The following is a 19,762-nucleotide window of genomic DNA, read 5'->3' on the forward strand; positions in this document are numbered from 1 at the left end:
TTTAGGAATTAAATACTTTTTTCGAATGAAAGAAGAGAGTCTAATGTTTAATAAACAGCATTGGATGTTTATGGAGTCCTAAAACTCAATATTCTGTGGGTCGTGGACTTCAAGTGACAATGACAAAAACCCTGGCACCGAATGAGTTAAAGTGCCATTAAATCAGGAAATAAAATCCCACTCAAATTGGTGATAGGCGAGATCAATAATGTGATTGGTTAAACTGCAAAATAAGCCATACCTTGAATGGCCCTCCAAATTTGTAGTCATGCAGTGGTTAGTGTAATATTGAGATATTGATCCATTCTAGGGAGGGTGCATTGCACAGCAACTGCCAGAGTAAGCTTTATGTGTGTGTGTGTGTGTGTGTGTGTGCGTGTGTGTGTGTGTGTGTGTGTGTGTGTGTGTGTGTGTGTGTGTGTGTGTGTGTGTGTGTGTTAACCATTTTCATCTGCTGTGTGTCACTGTCCAACTTGGCTCCAATGCAAGCAGACTGGAATGGCAGCTATTCTGGGAAATTATGAAAAACAAAAATCACCACCTCATTCTGGATGTTTGCAATCATGCTGCTAGAGAGTGTGAGATGCGGTACTGATGTTTTTTTGTTGTTGCTGAAGTAGCATGTGGCTAATTTTGTCTCGTCTCACAGTTACTCCTAAAAGGTACCACTTATTAGTGTCCTCCATACTTATTTGTCATGTCTTTTTTGTGATGATGCAAGTGCAGCGTGTTCTACCAGAGACAAATTCATTGTGTGTTGTACATACTCGGCCAATTACAGTAGAGTCTCGTTATATCAATATTCTCGGGAGTCCGAAAAAATAGCGATATAACCGTACTATCATATATCCGATCCTGCGCCAAAATTCATTAAAAGACGGTAATAAAAGGGGGGGCTTTGATATGGCATGTAATTTTCTCCTTGAGTTCATGGATTGCGTATCTAGCATGCTTTTGTACTGTAGTGAACGTAAAAATAAACGTATGCATTAAATAAAAACATCATTTATTATTTTCATAACACACTCTTGCAATACTGACTCTGAGTAGCACTCGACATTGTTCTGTACTGTATGTACTCTATACTGTATGAAAAACAGTGATTATTGCAAGCGATAAAGATATCTGAATACAACACAATTAAATACATGTATGGACAACAAAAACTCCAACGTTTGCATTACTTACGTTGATAAAGTATTCTGCGGCACGTCAAACTCTTTCACGATGGAGGATTTGCTTCTTGTTGGATTGCCCTCCACAACCACTATTGCCTTTTACATGTACTTCGTTCCGATATCACAATTCTTGCGTTTCCACATGGTTGAAATTGGTGTTGAACAACTGTACTGTATATAAGAAGACTACAGTATCTTTCAGATGCTATTGCAGCAGTAATGAAAGATGTGAGCTCTGCTACACCGTTTTTATAGTGCTCGAGGATGAGAGTGCAAGACGCGGAAGCTGGTCATGTGACCAACGGTGTGACCGATACAGATATCGCTAATGGTAGTACTGTATAGAAATCCGATATAATTGATATAAGCAGAGCAAAATGGCTGGCGGGAGATAAAAAAGGGCACCGTGGTAACCAGATGATCGTACTAAACGGAACTAATTATACATAAAGTACAGTACTATCAATATAACCGATATCGATATAACGAGACTTTACATTCTGATTTTTCATCATTTTTTAAGCCATTTTTAAACCATTTTTTAAGCTTGGGATGGCAAATTCGGCCCGTGACATCATTTTATACGGTCCGCGATGGCAAGTCATGTGCGTTGACTTAATGTTTCTTGCAAATTGTCTTCACTTTTTACAACACTAAAATGTGACATTGTTGCAGGCATTTTTCTTGTTGATGGCCATATCTGTGAAAAGGCGATTACACTTTTCTACGGTTTCACAGTCATAATAGCCTTCTGGGGGGGGGACCATAACTACGAAAAATGAGTGTGACACCCTTGATCTATACAATCTTGCCTCTGGTCTAGTTTTAAACCATTGTAAGTCACAAAGTATTGCTTCTATGTCTATCTTTAATTCACTGCCTGGCTCTGCCTGGAGCCATCTCGTCCGGTTAAGATCAACACTTGAATGTACTATTGAGTCTGAATTCTTGTCTCTGTGACTCACGTGTGAATTCCTTGCGCAACAATTAGAGCACATCACTTGTTTTCCTCCTCCACAGTCTCCTTTCAGTCTGCCGTGACAAAATGAGGATGGGCTGAGGCATCGGTGACCATTCAGTCTCACTCTCTCATCAACACCCCCCCCCGCCCCCACCTCCCCGCCCTCTCAACCGCCACCGCAACATTTTATTACAGCGTGAAATGGGGATTGAAAGACGACTATGGAAATTCCCACTTAACCATGCAGAGTGTGTCACTGGTGGGGAGAGGCCGATAAGAGGACAAAGGGGAAATCAGCCACACAACAACACACATGCTTTTGTCAAGGCTGTTAACCGCTGAAGTGCACAGAAACAACCCCAGCGCCTGATGTAGTGTTTTGTTTGTGTTATTATTTGTTTTTTAGGGACACATTTGTTCACACGTAGTCTCGTTGGATAATTAACTCATTCACTGCCATTCACAAATTTATTCGGCAATTGAAAATATGACAGAGTGCCATTCCCAAATTTGTTCGTGTTTTGTTTTTTTTTCATGCTTGTGATGGCACCAGAGGAGGGGGGAGTTTGCAAGTCAGCCTGAGAGTCTCTATTCAACATTTTGAATGGATTTCGACTTACGACCGTTTTGACTTATGACCGTTTGGTCAGAACGAAACTCGGTCATAAGTCGGATGTTACCTGTATATGTATTGCATTGTATTCTGGACAGCCGCCCTCATTTCAAGCTCATATAACTCCAGACCAATATCATTTAGGAATTAACTCTTTTTATCTCATGAAAAAAAGACCGTCCAAGGTTTCTTACGCTGTATTGAATGTCTATGTAGTCCGAAAACTCGATATTCTGTGGGTCCTGGAATTCAAATGACAATAACAAAAACCTTGGCACTGGAGTGGACACATTTTTGCACATCGTCTGGCAGTGAATGAGTTAAATACATTCCTCGGTGGGTATTTGAGGAGCGGGAGATTTGCTTGATGTGGCCACCCAATTCCGCCAGTGATTCACAACCACATTATTGTGTCACGGGAGGTCATCAGGTGCATTGTGGGAGATTAACACAGAAATGTCTTGTCTGATTCTGTGTTGTTTTGTTTCTCAGCATTTAGTCTTTCATGAGTTTTGTCACCGACTCTGTGAGCAAAGTATAAAGTTTACTTAAACTTGTCAGTACAGTAAAAGCAGATCAATCAATTGCCCGCCTCTTAGCATTCAAGGTGGGAGCGCAAAAGCTTTTAAAGGGTGTACAGAGCTTGCGGAAACTAATGTCGTGGCACTTTCCCCAAACTTGTTGTTGTCATCGTTGCCATGGATTAGACTTCACATCACATTGTGTAAATAGCGATCGAGCGCTTGATTGATGACAGCCGCTTTTGTAAGCATATGGGGCCTTTTGTATGACGGTTTGGCGGGACATCTGTCGTCGAGATGCGATCCTCTACTACATAAACATTCAATACAATGTTAAAAACCTGAGATTATGTTGTTTCATCAGAAAAAAAAGTTAATTCCTAAGTTATATGGGTCTGGAGTTGTCTGAGCTTGTAATGGGGGCAACTGTACCTTGAGTTTTGAAAGGCGCTTACAAGTAAAATGTGATATTATTAATACATACATATAACATTCAATAAAGTGTTGAAAACCTTCGATTATCTTGTTTCATCAGAAAAAAAGAGTTCATTCCTAAGTTATATGGGACTGGAGTTGTCTAAGCTTGAAATGGGGGCAACAGTACCTTGAGTTTTGAAAGGCGCTTACAAATAAAATGTGATATTATTAATACATACATATAACATTCAATAAAGTGTTGAAAACCTTCGATTATCTTGTTTCTTCAGAAAAAAAGAGTTCATTCCTAAGTTATATGGGACTGGAGTTGTCTAAGCTTGAAATGGGGGCAACAGTACCTTGAGTTTTGAAAGGCGCTTACAAATAAAATGTGATATTATTAATACATACATATAACATTCAATAAAGTGTTGAAAACCTTCGATTATCTTGTTTCATCAGAAAAAAAGAGTTCATTCCTAAGTTATATGGGACTGGAGTTGTCTAAGCTTGAAATGGGGGCAACTGTACCTTGAGTTTTGAAAGGCGCTTACAAATAAAATGTGATATTATTAATACATACATATAACATTCAATAAAGTGTTGAAAACCTTCGATTATCTTGTTTCTTCAGAAAAAAAGAGTTCATTCCTAAGTTATATGGGACTGGAGTTGTCTAAGCTTGAAATGGGGGTGACTGTACCTTGAGTTTTGAAAAGCGCTTAGAAATAAAATTTAATATTATTAATACATACATATATATCTATATAGCACTTTAACAATAGCTGGAGCTGTAACAAAGCGCAAACATGGACAAAAACATGACTGATGCAGCCACCTTAGTCAATACAGTTATATTTATCAAATATGCTTTTTATACTGTATTTTTATACTTTGCGCTATGTACAGTTCTATTTATGAAGCTTTTTTGTGCAGTTGTACATTTCAGTCTCCTGACATTTTTTATCTTTTGACCCTCACCCCTTTCAATTTTGCTGATGTCGATTCCTAATTTCCCCATTGTGGAACTATGAAAGACTTTCTGATTCTGAAAAACCAAATGCTGCCCCCTTTCTGAAGGGAAAAACATTGCCAGATGTCTGACCAGCGCTTTCTCTGCACCCCCCGCAAGAAAAAAACGAACAAATTCGGGAATGTCGCTTCATGTCATAATACTTTTCAATTCCCGAATAACTTTGGGAACGGCAGCAAATGAGTTACAGAAGGCTTTCAAAATCAACCTTAGATAATGTGCTCTGCTTATTTGGGTCGCAGGCGCGATGGAGCATTTCCCGCAAGTGGCAGTATACACTCATCGATAGGTCGTCATCAAATCACAGGCCAATGTTTAAACAAGAAAGTAAACATAACATTCACACATAGTGTTTGGGTCGTTACTAATGAAGCAGGAATCAAAGTTCGCATAGCAAATTGCCCTAACACGTCGGAACAATGGAGAGCCTTCAATGACTGTAACCTCTTTATTTTCCAAATAGTCTTAGGAAAACCCACAAGAAAGCAACAGAAGGCCAAAGCCCAAGTTCAAAAAACCAAAATTTTAGAACTGTCAACTACTTTATAAATTCATCATCTTCAATCTGAATGCCGATTCAAGAATATTTAATTTCTGATGATTTGGCATTGGTTGAGTTCTGCACACCACTCATGATGAACCCATTCAATTTTACTTGAGTAAAATTGAATATTCTAATATTTGCCATCAATCCAAACCTTTTGTCACCCTTCATCACATTTCCTGACCAAAACGGCATACCGCGTTTGCTCGAATGACTGTGTACGATGTGCCGCCAGTTCTCATTAGACTTGTTCATCTTCAGTGGAGTTCTATTATATGTTCTGTCATTGGAACACTTTGTACTCAGGATTGAAAGGAGACATAAGAGAAAAAAAAAGGCTTCTGTTGAAATATCCGGCGCTAATTCACACCGCTTGGCACGCAAGGATGTCACGGTAATGATGAATCTATTTTCTCTTGTATGGATGTGATTGTGAGGAACCAGAAGGAGATTCAAGAAAAGGCAAAGGAATGCATTGAGCCGGTGCGCACAAAACATTTCAATGAGTAAAATGAGCCTGATCCTTGGGTTTACTTTCGTGTGTTTTGTAATTTGTTGGTGGGATTTGCTTGGCTTTGGCGTATGGACGCCTTAGCAGCAGAGTGTCCTTCAGATGCAGCCATCGTTGACTCCCTTCCGATCTGTGTTGAGTTATGAGTTTATGGTTTATCATCGATAGTAGATGATACAGCACCACCCAAGGCACCCTTGGGTGGAGAACAATTCTTGTAGGCAGCAGCTGATGTCATGATGAAATGTTTGCGGCAAGAGCGCAGTTGAGTCTGGAGCTCCCACAAGGTCGTAACTCCCCATGTCATTGGTTCTTTTGAGTCACACAGCATGTATGACATCATTTTAAAGAACCCTATACCGACATATTGTCATGAGGCTGATCGAAAACAAACAAAAAAAAACCTTCTCTGTAAACTGTTAAACACCCACCACCTGGCCCACAGAGAACATGGTGTGAAGTTAAACCGAGAGCTGACAGGCGTGGGCTCGCACCGCGTTCTTCCACAAGCCAGATTTATGTTTCATCATACGCCCACGCTGCGCAACCCCACGAAAAGCAAATAAACTTTTCACTGGGAATGGCAGAATAAACAATAGAGACGCCTACTGACCGAATTAAACGCTCGTAAATATGAGCTGTGGTCACCTCTGGAGGAAATTTAAAATGGCAACGTGGAGGTGCTCTCATTCAAGCGGAATCCCGGAAATTTAGAAATCAGCGCTAAAGACTTTATTCAGTGTTACAAGTATTCTATTCTTCTTGTGATTGCAAGTAGTCGCCATCAAATGACTGAGCTGTGTAGGGCCTTTCCCGTTATCCCACATTGGTTTACACCTGGCATTTCTTTTGGAGGCTTTTGAAACATGATATTCGACAAGATAGTTGTGAAATTTGCCATCAAAGTGCCTTTGCAGCACTCTACCAGTCACAACACATCTCCCTAAAACTTCTGAATAAACTTTTCAAATGGTACAGGGGTGTTTTTGTACATATACTGTATTTTCCACACAAGGCGCACCGGATTATAAGGCGCATCTTTAATGGATGACATATTTTACAACTTTTTCCATATGTATATTTTTTTTAGGCTGAAAAGGCAATTTGATGGCAAATTTCACAACTATCTTGTCGGATATCATGTTTCAAAAGCATTCAAAAGAACTACCAGGTGTAGACCAGTGTGGAATAACGGGAAATGCCCATAAGTTTTCTTTTTTTGACATCAATCACAAAAATAGACATTGCAGAATAGTATAAGTGGTATTTTCTGTCTTTTTATGACCTCAAAAATATTCCAGTGTTTTATCAGTTCATCACTATACAATAATATCTATACTTTTCAGAGATGACCAATATTCCTTATTTAAAAATGTTACGTTCCTGAAGGGTTTTAATGGAATATTTTGGGTTTTAAAAAAAAGAAAAAAATGGCGACATGAAACACAAAAACAAGCAAACAAATGCTAATTTTCCATTTCTAATCATTGTGCCGAAAAACAGAGTATTATGGTGAAATTATTTTCTGCCTTTGTATTACCTCCAAAATATTCCAGGGTTTTATCAGTTTATCACAATACAATAATAAATAGAATTTCCAGTGATTATCAATCTTCCTTATTTTAAACTTTTAAATTCCTGAGGGGTTTTCATGGAATATTTTGGGCTTAAAATTTTCAGGGAAAAAATGGTGAAACTACAGTAAAGTCTCGTTATATCGATATCGGATATATCGATAGTCCCGGTTATATCGATACTATTTCTATGCCCGCACGGAGAAAATTACATGCAAACAGGGTCGGATATATCGATAGTCCCGGTTATATCGATATTTTTTCGGACTCCCTTGAATATCGATATAACGAGACTTTACTGTATATACAAAAACAAGCAAAAAAAGGCAAATTTTGCATTTCTAATTATTGTGCCAAAAGCGGAATATGATGGTGAAATTGAGGAAAAAATTCCGCCTGGCAATATAATTTTAGATTATCAAAATTAAAGGCCGTTTTATTGATTCCCACCACTACTTCTACAGAGGGAAATGGATTCGGCGACTGCTGACAACAGTTGAAGACCTGTTGCGGTTCAATATTACTTCATATATAAGGCGCACCGGACGTATAAGGCGCCTTATCTTTTGAAGAAAAGGAAGCCTTTAGTACAGTAAAAAATATATACCGTATTTTCCAGTCTGTAAGGCGCACCTTACAGACCGGAAAATACGGTATATATTTTTTCTAACTTGAATGATATTGCCAAGGACATAGTCTATTGTCCGTGCTTTGTCACAACAATAGTTGTATAGATTCTAAAGCCCCCACCCCCCCGATTTCAGATGGCACAGAGGAATCCCGATAATTAGGTGGCATTGGCAGCCAGTGTCGGTTGTGACAACATTTTTGTCCTCATGACAGTAGCTTACAGTGTAAAACTTCACGCTTGCGGGCATTGCGGACTAAGTCATGTCACTGATGAGATCCAATGCCCGAAAATTGAAAATTGTCCGTTTGACTTCATCCAAAAGAAACACAAAAAAAAAGTCCGAAAAAATGCATAGGGTTTTTCTTGAACAGAGCACGCATGTTTCCACCCTGTGCAAAATGATCGGGGTGTCACGCATCAAGAATGTGTGCAGCTATGTCCCAGTGTCACATTGCTAAGATGCTAAAATGAGGCATGTGCGCACTGAGTGGCTTTGGCTGCAGTGGCTGCGGTTTTGGTCCGCTTCGCAGATGAAATCTGGCATTGCTTTGTGTGATTTCATAGCCTCAGCACAAGGGACCCCGAATCCGCCCCGTCCCCCCCGTCCACTCCCCTTCTCCTCGCCATCTATCTCGAGCCCAAATGAACACCCTCCCTTAAAGGACAACCGACGTCTCCGGACAAGTTGTGTCCATAATTTGTAAAATGTCTTCGAATGACTTCTACTGAGCGTATTTTACAAAGATTCCACAGCATCTAGCTATATTTTATGTTTTAAGACTCGCGCTGAATATTCCGGAAGTCTTGTTTTTGAGTTGGTGACGAGTCCTCACCCTACGTCACTGAAGGAACGCCCCTGACCGAAAAAAGGACACATTGTAGCAGTCCTTCCATCATGTCAATGCATTTTGCTGTACTTTGTTTGGAATGAAAACTTCGTGTAGCACCAAAAAGAGGCAGAAGAGGGCGACAAAGCCCTCCGTGTAAGGAAGTAATCAGCCTGTGGAAACAGGCTGATTAATTCCTTACACGGAGCTTTGTCGCCATTTTCTGCCTCTTTTTGGTGCTACACCCCCCCGCCCCCTATTGCCTCAAAATGGCACGGAATAATTTCTTTAATCGATTGCAAACATGTATGCTTTCCTCTTCAGAACTATTTGAATCATATTCATAACTGGATGAGTAACAGGAAAGCATATTCCCCGAATCTGAAGCCATTATTTTGATTCTCGAGCAAGGCAAGACGTCTTGCCGTGACACCACGAACAAGGGGGCGGGACCTTCTGAAACTGGCCACTTCCGGTTTCAAATTGAAGCACTTTTTAGACACTTTAAGTCATTTTTATTGGTGTTTTGCATTAGACTAAAAATATCATACTGCGTGTTTTGGGTATTTTAGATGCTATAAAACGTTTTTCTGATGTCAGTTAGGAAACAAAAAAGTGACATTGATTGTCCTTTAAGGCCGCATCTGTCACTTTCTATTGGGTACAATCAGTCTTATTAAATTTAAGTCATTGGCAATGAGCTTATGTATGAAATGCTTTATAGGCAAATTGTACATTATCAGCCCATGATGTTCATCAAAATGTCTTGGTGCCAAACCAATTTTATCCTGCACCTGTGCCAAATGTTTCGTCAATGTGTTCCATGTGGGAATCCCAAGAACTTGAAGGCAAAGTGTGTTGTTTATCAAGCCGCTGGTAAAAGGGGAGGAGTTTGCTACTGGTGCCAGATGGACAAAATCAGGCCTGGACATGAAAATGAAGAGCAGGTGAAGAGGCAGAGTGAAGTGCAGACAGTTTGTGGTTTGGATAGTGGGGTTCCCGTGCTGTTAAGGCATGAAGGAGGAATCTGTCAGAGGCTACATCAACAAGAATCCAAACAGGACTAGATTACAAGAGACAGGGCGTGTCTTTCTCACATAATAGACCGACCTCGACAGTGTTTGCTTTATGCTAGAGATTATTTATGTCTCTGCAAGGTATGCGGGGCATCTGTAGCAAAAGGAGGCGTGTGTGGCCTTTGGGAATCAAACATCTTTGATGTCGCTGACACCTGTTCTCCCGCTTCTTTTCTTTTTAACAGTGCCTGGAGCCCTGCAAGGAATCTTGGGACCTGAAGGAAAACCAGTGCCAGGATCTATGTGAGGTATGTCGTTACATGTAGACAGTAGTTGCGCTGCCTTATTGAGCACAATCAGAAGCACAGTAAGGAATTGCCTGAGGTCGGGCTGTAACATTTAATATAATAACTCGCATAATTGGATTACAAAATAGGTCGACGTCAAATCTTTGCCTCCAAACTCCCTAGGAATCATTTTTCCACTGACTAATGTTACAGCAGTCACACGCACGACTCAGGATAAGAAATAACATGGCAGGATAGAGAGATGGGAAACGAATCCAGAAAATAAAAACCTTGCTAAAGTTTGGCTTGAGCAACAAGCGCTTCTACTCAAGCTACTACTGTACAGTAGTGTTACATTTATTAAATAAACACAATTGGGATAAATAATTCGACATGCAATGATTCACAACAACTGTATAAAAAAAGTATCCTGTTCATTGATATTGCCCAAAGTGGCGCAAAAAAGGTATGGCAATGAATAAAAATGGCTTTGAAGTATTATTTAAATTTAACCCATTTACGCCGAGCGTGTTCATATGAACACAGATGCATTCATTAAAAAAAAAATCAAAATAAAATCAAAACAGTATCAAATAGGTTCCAACGGAGTATGTAATTAACAATAATATACAGTAATTATATATAATTAACTCCTTCACTGCCATTCACGAATTTATTCGGGGATTGGAAATATGACTTAGAGCGCCATTCCCGAATTTGTTCAGGTTTTGTTTATTCTTCCTTGGGTGCCTGATAAAGCGGTGGCCAGACCTCCGGCAATGTTTTTTTTCTTTCCACAAGTGTGCACCATTTCACTTTCTTCCATATTATCGCTTTGTTCCTGCTTCATGAACCAATATGTATTGCATTGTATTTTGGACAGCCACCCTCATTTCAAGCTCATATAACTCCAGACCCATATAATTTAGGAATTAACACTTTTTTTCTTATAAAAGAAGAGAGTATAAGGTTTCTTACACTTCATTGAATGTTTATATAGTCGTAAAATTAAATATTCTGTGGGTCATGAAATTCGAGTGACCACAACACTGGAGTGGACACATTTTTGCATGTTGTCTGGCAGTGAATGAGTTAATGTGGCAAGAAACAACATTAATGCGTTTGAAAATGAATTTATCTGTGTTCATATGAACACACTTGGGCGTAATTGGGTGTATTTTATTTTTTTATTTTATTTTATTTTATTTTATTGTTGTTATTTTTATTATTATTTTTTTTATTATTTTTATTGTTATTATTTTTATTATTTTTATTATTATTATTTTTATGTTTGATGTAAAGGGCTGAATAAATGTTGTCTATACTGACACCTCCATAGAGATTTAATGCAAATTTTTTCCTCCTCCACCTCCCCAACTTCTCCCCTCACCAGCCCCTCTTTCCCAAGAAGCACTACGAATGCCTCACCAGTTGCGAGTTCCTAAAGTCCATTGAGGGCGTGAAGCAGGGCGACTGTCCTGCCCCAGAGAAGGCCAGCGGCTTTGCAGCGGCCTGCGTGGAAAGCTGCGAGGAGGACGCCGAGTGCTCGACCGTCAAGAAATGTTGTTCCAATGGCTGTGGCCATACTTGTCAGCTCCCCAAGAACCTTTACAAAGGTAAAAGAAAGAAATTGAAAAAAAAAAACCTTTCACAGGGCTTGGAAATTTGTACCTTGAGAAAATATGAATGGTTGTCAGTTCTGAATATTCATGTTGTTATTCTACTCCAGCATATCGTTCCAACAGTTGTATCGTGCCACTTGAGTGGGTTGAGTGAGTTGTTATGTTGTGAAGTGACTGAGTTGTTAAGTGAAACACCATCGCGCATCCGCTCTCAGCACATTGTTGTTGTCGGTCGCTCAAGGCCAAAACAGAGTGCAGCAGACAATACGGTTGCATCGATTTTTCAATGGGCTGCTTATAATCACGCTTTGGCAACAGCACACACGCGGTCACACTGCTTAGTAATGACTGGCAGGTGCACGCACTCTGGACTGCCAGCGCAAAGATGCAGATGGTGAAAAGATCCAGAAAGAGAGAGACTCCATTGGTGGATATCATGCCCCAAAAGATAAACAAAATGTGCACGTGGAAAGATGAAAAGAGCGTTAACCTTGGAGCATTCCAGTTACTCGGTCAATGAAAACCATCCAGCGTGTTTTGGAGACCTTCACGCACGAGCCCGCCTATGCCGTCATTGAAGGGAGCGCGTGACAGCTTGCTGTCGCTGCCGCGTTTACTCCAAATTACGCCGACATTACACTCCGGCGTTCCATTGAAATTGTTCTTGTGGCCTCTCTGTGTCAAAGGTCTAATTAGTTGCTCATGGATTAAAGGGTATAATTGTTTCTATGTGTGTACAAGCGGGTGATGTATATGCGTGCGCAGTCATTACCATGATGATCTGTGATACTGGAAGCTATTAGGAAACACAAGCAGAGAAAAATGGAGCATTTCCCCTCTGTGATCACTCTCAGATGTGTCCAGGTGTGTTTGAGCATCTCAGGACCCCATGCAAGGACCCCCAACGGGCTTGTGATAGGCAGCAAAGCCCATGTTTGTATCGAATAGCATGTCATAATGTTTTCCATCCATCCATCTTCTGATCCACGTATTCACACTGAGGTCATGGGGGGTGCTAAAGCCTATCCCAGCCGCCTTCGAGCAGTAGGTGGGGGACACCCTGAACCGTTGCCAGCCAATCTATACTCAACACGCGCACACACACACACATCTCGGGACAATTTGGAGTGTTTCATCAGCCTGCCATGCATGTTTTTGGAATGTGGGAGGAAACCGTAGTTTTTGAGGTTGACGGGCTAACCACTGAATGTTAATATTGTGCCAATGATAAAGTATCCGTGTTCTTTCCTGGAACAAAACACCTCAATGATAATTCACAATACAGACGCTCCCAGAATTATGAGCATTCGTGTTAGGAACATCGGTACATACGAACATTTTTGTGTCGAATGTCGAAAATGTATTGCGCGCCTTTTTCCAGGGGTCTCCACTGTGCTTCATGTACATACACAGACACATTGTAGGTTTCAAGAGCTCGCTTGCGATTGGCTGCGTAGAGTATGTGGGCGGGGAGGAAATCTCTATTCCCAGTTCACACTCGAGCTCGCTTGCGATTGGCTGCATTGAAGCTCCAAGGAGGATGTGATGCAGAACAAAAAGTAATGGCTGCTGGCATGGAATTCAGTAATTGCGTGTCAGCAGCTTCAGTAATGGTTGTATTAAGTTCATCCTGTCTACTTGATATCTAATATAAAACAGATTCTTTTCTTACAGTGTATTTTAGGTGTTAGGTACATGTTTCGCGTATATGTCCGCCTTCGTCAGAGTGTCCAATTCTGACGAAGGCGGAAGTATACGCCGAAACATGTCAGGTAATTGAACACCTAAAATACACTGTGTGTAAGAAAAGAATCTGTTTTAAATTAGCTTCAGTAATGGCTTACTGAAGACCCAAGCATATATGTTGCCGTACTACAGTAGGTGTGAATTTATTTTACGACTGTTAGAGCGTCTGTGTTTTATACTTCCTCGTTCAGTGTTTGACTTAAATGACAACCGACATCACTTTTTTGTTTTCTTAACTGACATCAGAAAAACGTTTGATAGCACCTAAAATACCCAAAACACACAGGCTGATATTTTTAGTCAAATGCAAAACACCAATAAAAATGACTTAGTGTCCAAAATCTGCAAAAAAATGGAGCTGCGAATTGGGCATTTTCAGAAAGTCCCGCCCCCAGTTCGTGACGTCACGCCAAGACGTCTTGCCTTGCTCGAGAATCAAAACAATGGCTTCAGATTCGGAGAATATGCTTTCTTGTTACACATCCAGTTATGAATATGATTGAAATAGTTCTGAAGAGGAAAGTCTAAATGTTTGCAACGATTAAAGAAGGTCTTCAGGGTCATTTTGACGGATCAAGACTGATGTGTAGTGTCACAGAAAATGCAGAATATGGCGGCAGAGCTCTGTTGGAAATAGTTTTATTCTTCACCTTGGAATTTTTGTCAACGAATATCAAAGAGTTGTCTCGGTGTAACATGCAACGATTCACCATTGCGTTATTTATGTGTTTTCCTTCTAATTTCACCATCAACACGGATCAACACAAAGTTTTCAGACCATACAAAGTACCGCAAAATGCATTGAGGTGATGCAAGGTATGTCCTTTCTCGGTGAGGGGCGTTTCTTCAGTGACGTAGGGTGAGGACTCGTCATCAACTCAAAATCAAGACTTCCGGAATATTCAGCGCGAGTCTTAAAACGTAAAATAAAGCTATATGCGGTGTAATCTTTGTAAAATACGCTTAGTAGAAGTCATTTGAAGCGATTTTACAAATTATGGACACAACTTGTCCGGAGACGTCCGTTGTCCTTTAAACATACATTCCATACAAAGTATAGAGCTGAAGCAATTTTCGAACGAATTCACCTCACGAATGACCGCTCGGAACGTTTCTCGGTCGTTAACTTGGGGAGCATCTGTATATGTTAGTCTGGCCGACTGACTCCAGTTCAGGGTGTTGTCCATCTTTCGCCAAAATGTGCTGAAAAGTGTCCAGCACCCTCCCATAACCCCTGTTTAGGATATGTGGTGTTGGAAATGGATGGTTGGGTGTTCGTCTGGCGTGTTTGAAATAGCTCAGTGTAAAGCAGAAGTGTCAAATTCATTTTTGTCGTGAGCCACTTCTGAGTTACGCCACATAAATTGATGTGGAGGGCCGGATCTTGCCCCCGGGCCTTGAGTTTTGGTGAGTGTGGTGTAAAGTTTTAACACAACCTAACTGTGCCAATGGTAAAACAAACTGGAAACATGTGAGCAAATATGTTCAAGTCTCGTATTGGTCCTTTGCTGACCTGGATATCACATTTAACCAAACCAGATGTTTTTTTTGTGCATCACAACAACTCATCCTGCAGAATTCAGACACAACCACAAGACTCATCTATATTCGGATGTTTTATTTGGCAACGCTCAGTTGCTTTCCCTGATTAATGACTTCACGGTGCAACTCTACATTCCCTAAACATGCACGGTTGATTAATTAAAGACTATAATGAATGATGAATGCTTATTTTCCGACATTTTCCTTGCAATTGGCTGAGGACCAGTCCAGGTTATACTTCTGGTAGGAGAAAAGCCAGACAGAAAATGGATGGATGGACCATAATAGCAGACTTAATAACTTAATAAAAGTTTAGCAATCCGTGCCCTAAACTGATGCGACCTGAATGATCATCCTTCATATGATGGGGGAAAATGGAGCGTAAAATGTCGATGTCAAAATGATTACATTGACCGTAATCGAATGAAAGTTAATTAGCTTATCCACCATCCTCTGCCTACATCGGGTTTTTATTCCACTGTCTGTGATTCGCGCAGTTTGTTAGCGGTGGAAATGATTCTTGCTGGCACGATTAAGACATCAATGGACCCCCCCCCCCTCTTCTCAAAGCCAACCACTACCACCACCCTCACCCAAATGGCATGACGGTAGGGTTACGTCATGATGCCTGGAGTAAGCACGCGGGGCCATTGAAAGATGAACGTTGTGTGATTATTGGTAGAGAGCCCGTTTCAAAAGTTATCTTTGGAACGCGTAAAGCTGCGAGAAAGTGCATTTGATACCCTCCCACATTTTGCGGAAGAAGCCAGGCAGCAAGCACAGATGTGCGCTGGTGTGGTTTCGTGTGTCTGCACAGGGAGGACTTGGGTGACTTTGTGAGAAGATGAGCTCAGGCCGAGGGGAAGGGAGGAATGCTGCGGTTACCCAGACGCACGTCGTGGCGCAGGAAATGTGACACGTTGGTCGACTGGCGCACACAAACACACGCAAGCCACGGAGCTGTGAAACCGCAGTGGAATGACCCCCAGCTGTACGCATGTACGACGTTGTTATCATAGGGACTAAACAAAAGACTCCTACAGGCCACTCAAGAGGCCCTTTCTTCATCCTCCATCATGTTCATCCAATCTCCTTTTATGAGATGCAATTAGATGAAATGCTGTGAAGTCAAAACACGGTCTTGATCACGCTGCCCACCAACAAGTGCTGCGGTAGCCTTGAGCGTATCTTGGACGCTAGCTGTCTAATATAATGTTCTAAAGGACTTGACGGCTTACTGACGATGTGGTCCAATCTCTATCTCATTATCAGCAAAGCCGACACTTCTATCATCTACTTTATGACAGCAGGCGCATTCACTCTTGGATGAGCATTCGGTTGACCTTCTGCACTTTCGAAAACTCCCATTTACCCAGAAGAGCTTTTGCAAGATTGAATGCAAGTGCAGTGATGCAAGTGAACCTGCATGTGAGCAAGTGCAAAAACACACCACGGTGGCAAATCCATCACAGACTAGAGCACGGGTGTCAAACTCAAGGCCAGAGGGCCAGATCCAGCCCCTCCAAGTCAATTTATGCGGGCCACAAAATTAAATCACACGTCAACTTGCAGAAGTCAAATGTCAAATTGTTATATGTAAAATATAATTGAGATTTTGCAGTCACTTTGTTAATCCGCTTAAACTGACTTGAACAATAATTGAAAAAACTACTAGAACTGACTGATTTCAAAAGTAGTAATTTATTGTGTACAAGTAATAATTTTATGGTTTCATTGTCATAACGGCCCTCTATGGGAAGACGTAACTTCAATTTGGCCCATGACTAAAATGGGATTGACAACCCTGGTCTTGAGATACTGCAAGGCAGTTCCAACTTGAAAAGTCGATAGTGTGTGTCAAACCGAGACTATATATGCACTGTAAGCTGGGGGGGCCCACGGGGAGACTGACCAGAAAACAATTTTGTCGAATCAATTTGAAATTAGGTTGATTCTTATTTGTGTCACATTCAGTAAACCCGCTCTGCGTAATGTTGTGACAGGTTAGCAAATGAAGTACATTAACACATGCACCTAGCGTAAAAGTCTTCGTCCAGTCTCAAGCTCCTTATCGCCATACGTGGCTGTCTCATCATTTACTTCATGACAGCAAATGGCTAACCTCCAACTCGGGACAAAGCTCACGTTTTCTCCGCACAGCATGTGGAAGACTGAAAGCAATAATGCAAATGAGCAGCTACTAACACACCACCGTGACGAGTAAAGTCTCAAAGATTCACTGGACCCGAGTACAACCAGATACCCCATCTTCATCTCAGTGCGGTTTGCTAATAAATGCTAGTGATAAGCAGGCACTACCAGGGGTTCTTTCTATTAGCTGCTCAGCCGGGGTTGCGGGTTGAGCGGATACTGCATCGATATAAACTGCGGATGGTTGCTCTGTGGTTGAAAGGATTTGTGGTTATCAGTGTAACATTTGAGGCGAGCAAGTCTGAGAAATCGATAGATCACACCTCCCACACCCTATGCACTCGAAATTGTGCGTTTTTCTCCAATTTACAACGTAGCCTTCTGAAGTGTTTGACAGTTTATTGACCAACCAGTCCAATCTCGATCTCATTATCACTGCTCCCATCTCCTACTCCGGAGGAAGTAAATTCAGTCTTGGATGAAAATTAGTCTGACCTCCTTTGCTCAATCACACACACACACACACACACACACACACACACACACACACACACACACACACACACACACACACACACACACACACACACACACACACACACACACACACACACACACACACACACACACACACACAAGCACACACACACATCAACTCTGCAACTTCAACTCCAAGGCCCGATTGTAAAGCGCAGTGACGTGGGTGAACTTAGACGTTTGCAGCTACTAAAACACAGCACAGCGGCCAAAAGTGTCACAACGTGTCACAGTCAAGACAAGAAGCTGTTGACCCTCAGCGTGGATCCCAACGATTGCAGTGAGATCATGTCTCGCTCTCAAATGTCCGTGCTCTGTTTTATGTAGTTTCTAAGTGTGTTTTGCACAAATGAATAAAATGCAACATTAACTTTCAGACCGCTTTGCTCACCGGCGTGTCTTTCGCAGGCGTCCCCCTGAAGCCGAGGAAGGAGCTGGTGTTTACCGAGCTACCCTTGGGACAACTGGAGATCCGCTGGTCGTCCAAGTTCAACATCTCGGTGGAACCCGTTCTCTACGTGGTGCAACGGCGCTGGAATTTTGGCATTCACCCCAGCGAGGACGATGCCACTGAGTGGGAGACGGTCGTGCAGGTGGGTAACCTAGACAAGCGGTAATGCCTCATTTATTCTTGGGTCACTCTTAAACCTATACGACTTAAGATTCCACAACAAAGCCAGGTCTAAAATAGGAAATGAGTACTCCACATGAATTGATGTGAGATGCGTTAAAATGATACAGCTCGATCGAAACGGATTGAGATTATACTATGCAGTTTGAACAATGATATGTTGTGGCAGCCTCAATTGCTAGTTCGCTAATTGCTGCAGGGTTTCGATCCCTACTACTCTAGATTCAGGCAGTCTGTATGTTGTTTCCACCAAGGGGGTTCGCTTTCATATAAATTAGTTTACATCGGAAGACTGTTTCACCCAAAGCAATCTACTTCTAAATCAGTGGTTCTTAAACTGTGATCGATCGAACCCGAGGGGTCAGTCTCAGGGGTTCGGTGGATCCTCCGCCGCAGAGGTCCAACCCTCAGTCTCGTCTGTCGTCGTGGGCACAGTCATTGAAAGAAGGGTTCGGTGAGCATATGAAACTGGTGGGGTTCGGTGCCTCCAACAAGATTAAGAACCGCTGTCTTAAATCCAAGGGACTTTAGGGTTACAGTGCTGGTTGTACGCATTGTGAGTGGGAACAAAACATGTTTGGTGAGATGTCTAATCACAAACTGTCCCTTGCCATTGATTGGTGACCAGTTCATGGTGTAACCAACCACTCGCCCACAAGTCAGGTGGGATAGCTCCAAACTCACTGGTTATCCCAATGAGGACTAGCGCTACAGAAAACCAATGGGTGAAACAAACCGGTCCAAGGTCGACTGATCCGAAATGAACTCTGGCATAGCAAACTGCAATGTAAACTCCAAGGTGTTAACGTGGCTTTAGTACGTCATGTTCTGCAGCTGTGAAGGTTCCTCTGACGGACCTTTCCATACAGTTGCCCATTCCTCAAAGTCACCTTGTCTTTTGAAAGCTTTGCTGAGGAGAAACACGCGGATGACTGATGTGCTAGCAAACTCGCACAGGGGCTCTGACCCGGCATGAACCCTGACCCCTGCTGTTCTCTCTCTCCCCATCTGTCCCTCAGACTGCCGAGGAGCGAGTCCAATTGGCCGACATCAGAGCCAGCAGATGGTACCAGTTCAGAGTGGCCGCGGTCAATGTGCACGGGACCCGCGGCTTCACTGCGCCAAGCAAACACTTCCGCTCCACTAGAGGTGTGTACGTAAATATGCACGTGTGTGTATATGTGTGTGTGTAGTCGCTTGTGTGGTCTTACTAAAGTGTCAGCTCCTGCTTGACGCCCGCCGACCTCCATTTGTTGTAGTCAAGACCTCGGAGGTGGTGGGGCTTTCCGATTGATTTATTTGCTTCTTCCATTGTCTAGGTTTTGGTTTTTGAGAGCATCACATTGAACTTTCTATTTATTTTTTTCAATCAAAACATGCAAAAATCGACTCCTACATGATAGGTTAAAGGCCCAAACGC

At 41.8% G+C, this 19,762-nt stretch overlaps 1 protein-coding gene across 1 annotated transcript in view; it reads left to right on the plus strand.

Annotated features, from left to right (window-relative positions):
• LOC148894833 (anosmin-1) overlaps positions 1-19,762 on the plus strand; it is a 75,611-nt gene that overhangs the window by 31,711 nt on the left and 24,138 nt on the right. The window contains exons 3-6 of the mRNA XM_089002847.1: positions 10,072-10,134; positions 11,507-11,729; positions 18,120-18,304; positions 19,362-19,491. Of these exons, the coding sequence (XP_088858973.1) occupies positions 10,072-10,134; positions 11,507-11,729; positions 18,120-18,304; positions 19,362-19,491 (601 nt within the window). The remainder of the gene's footprint in view (positions 1-10,071; positions 10,135-11,506; positions 11,730-18,119; positions 18,305-19,361; positions 19,492-19,762) is intronic.

Source organism: Hippocampus bargibanti, linkage group LG08 (genome assembly GCF_051943395.1).
Source record: "Hippocampus bargibanti isolate YZ-2025 linkage group LG08, ASM5194339v1, whole genome shotgun sequence".
NCBI lineage: Eukaryota > Metazoa > Chordata > Actinopteri > Syngnathiformes > Syngnathidae > Hippocampus > Hippocampus bargibanti.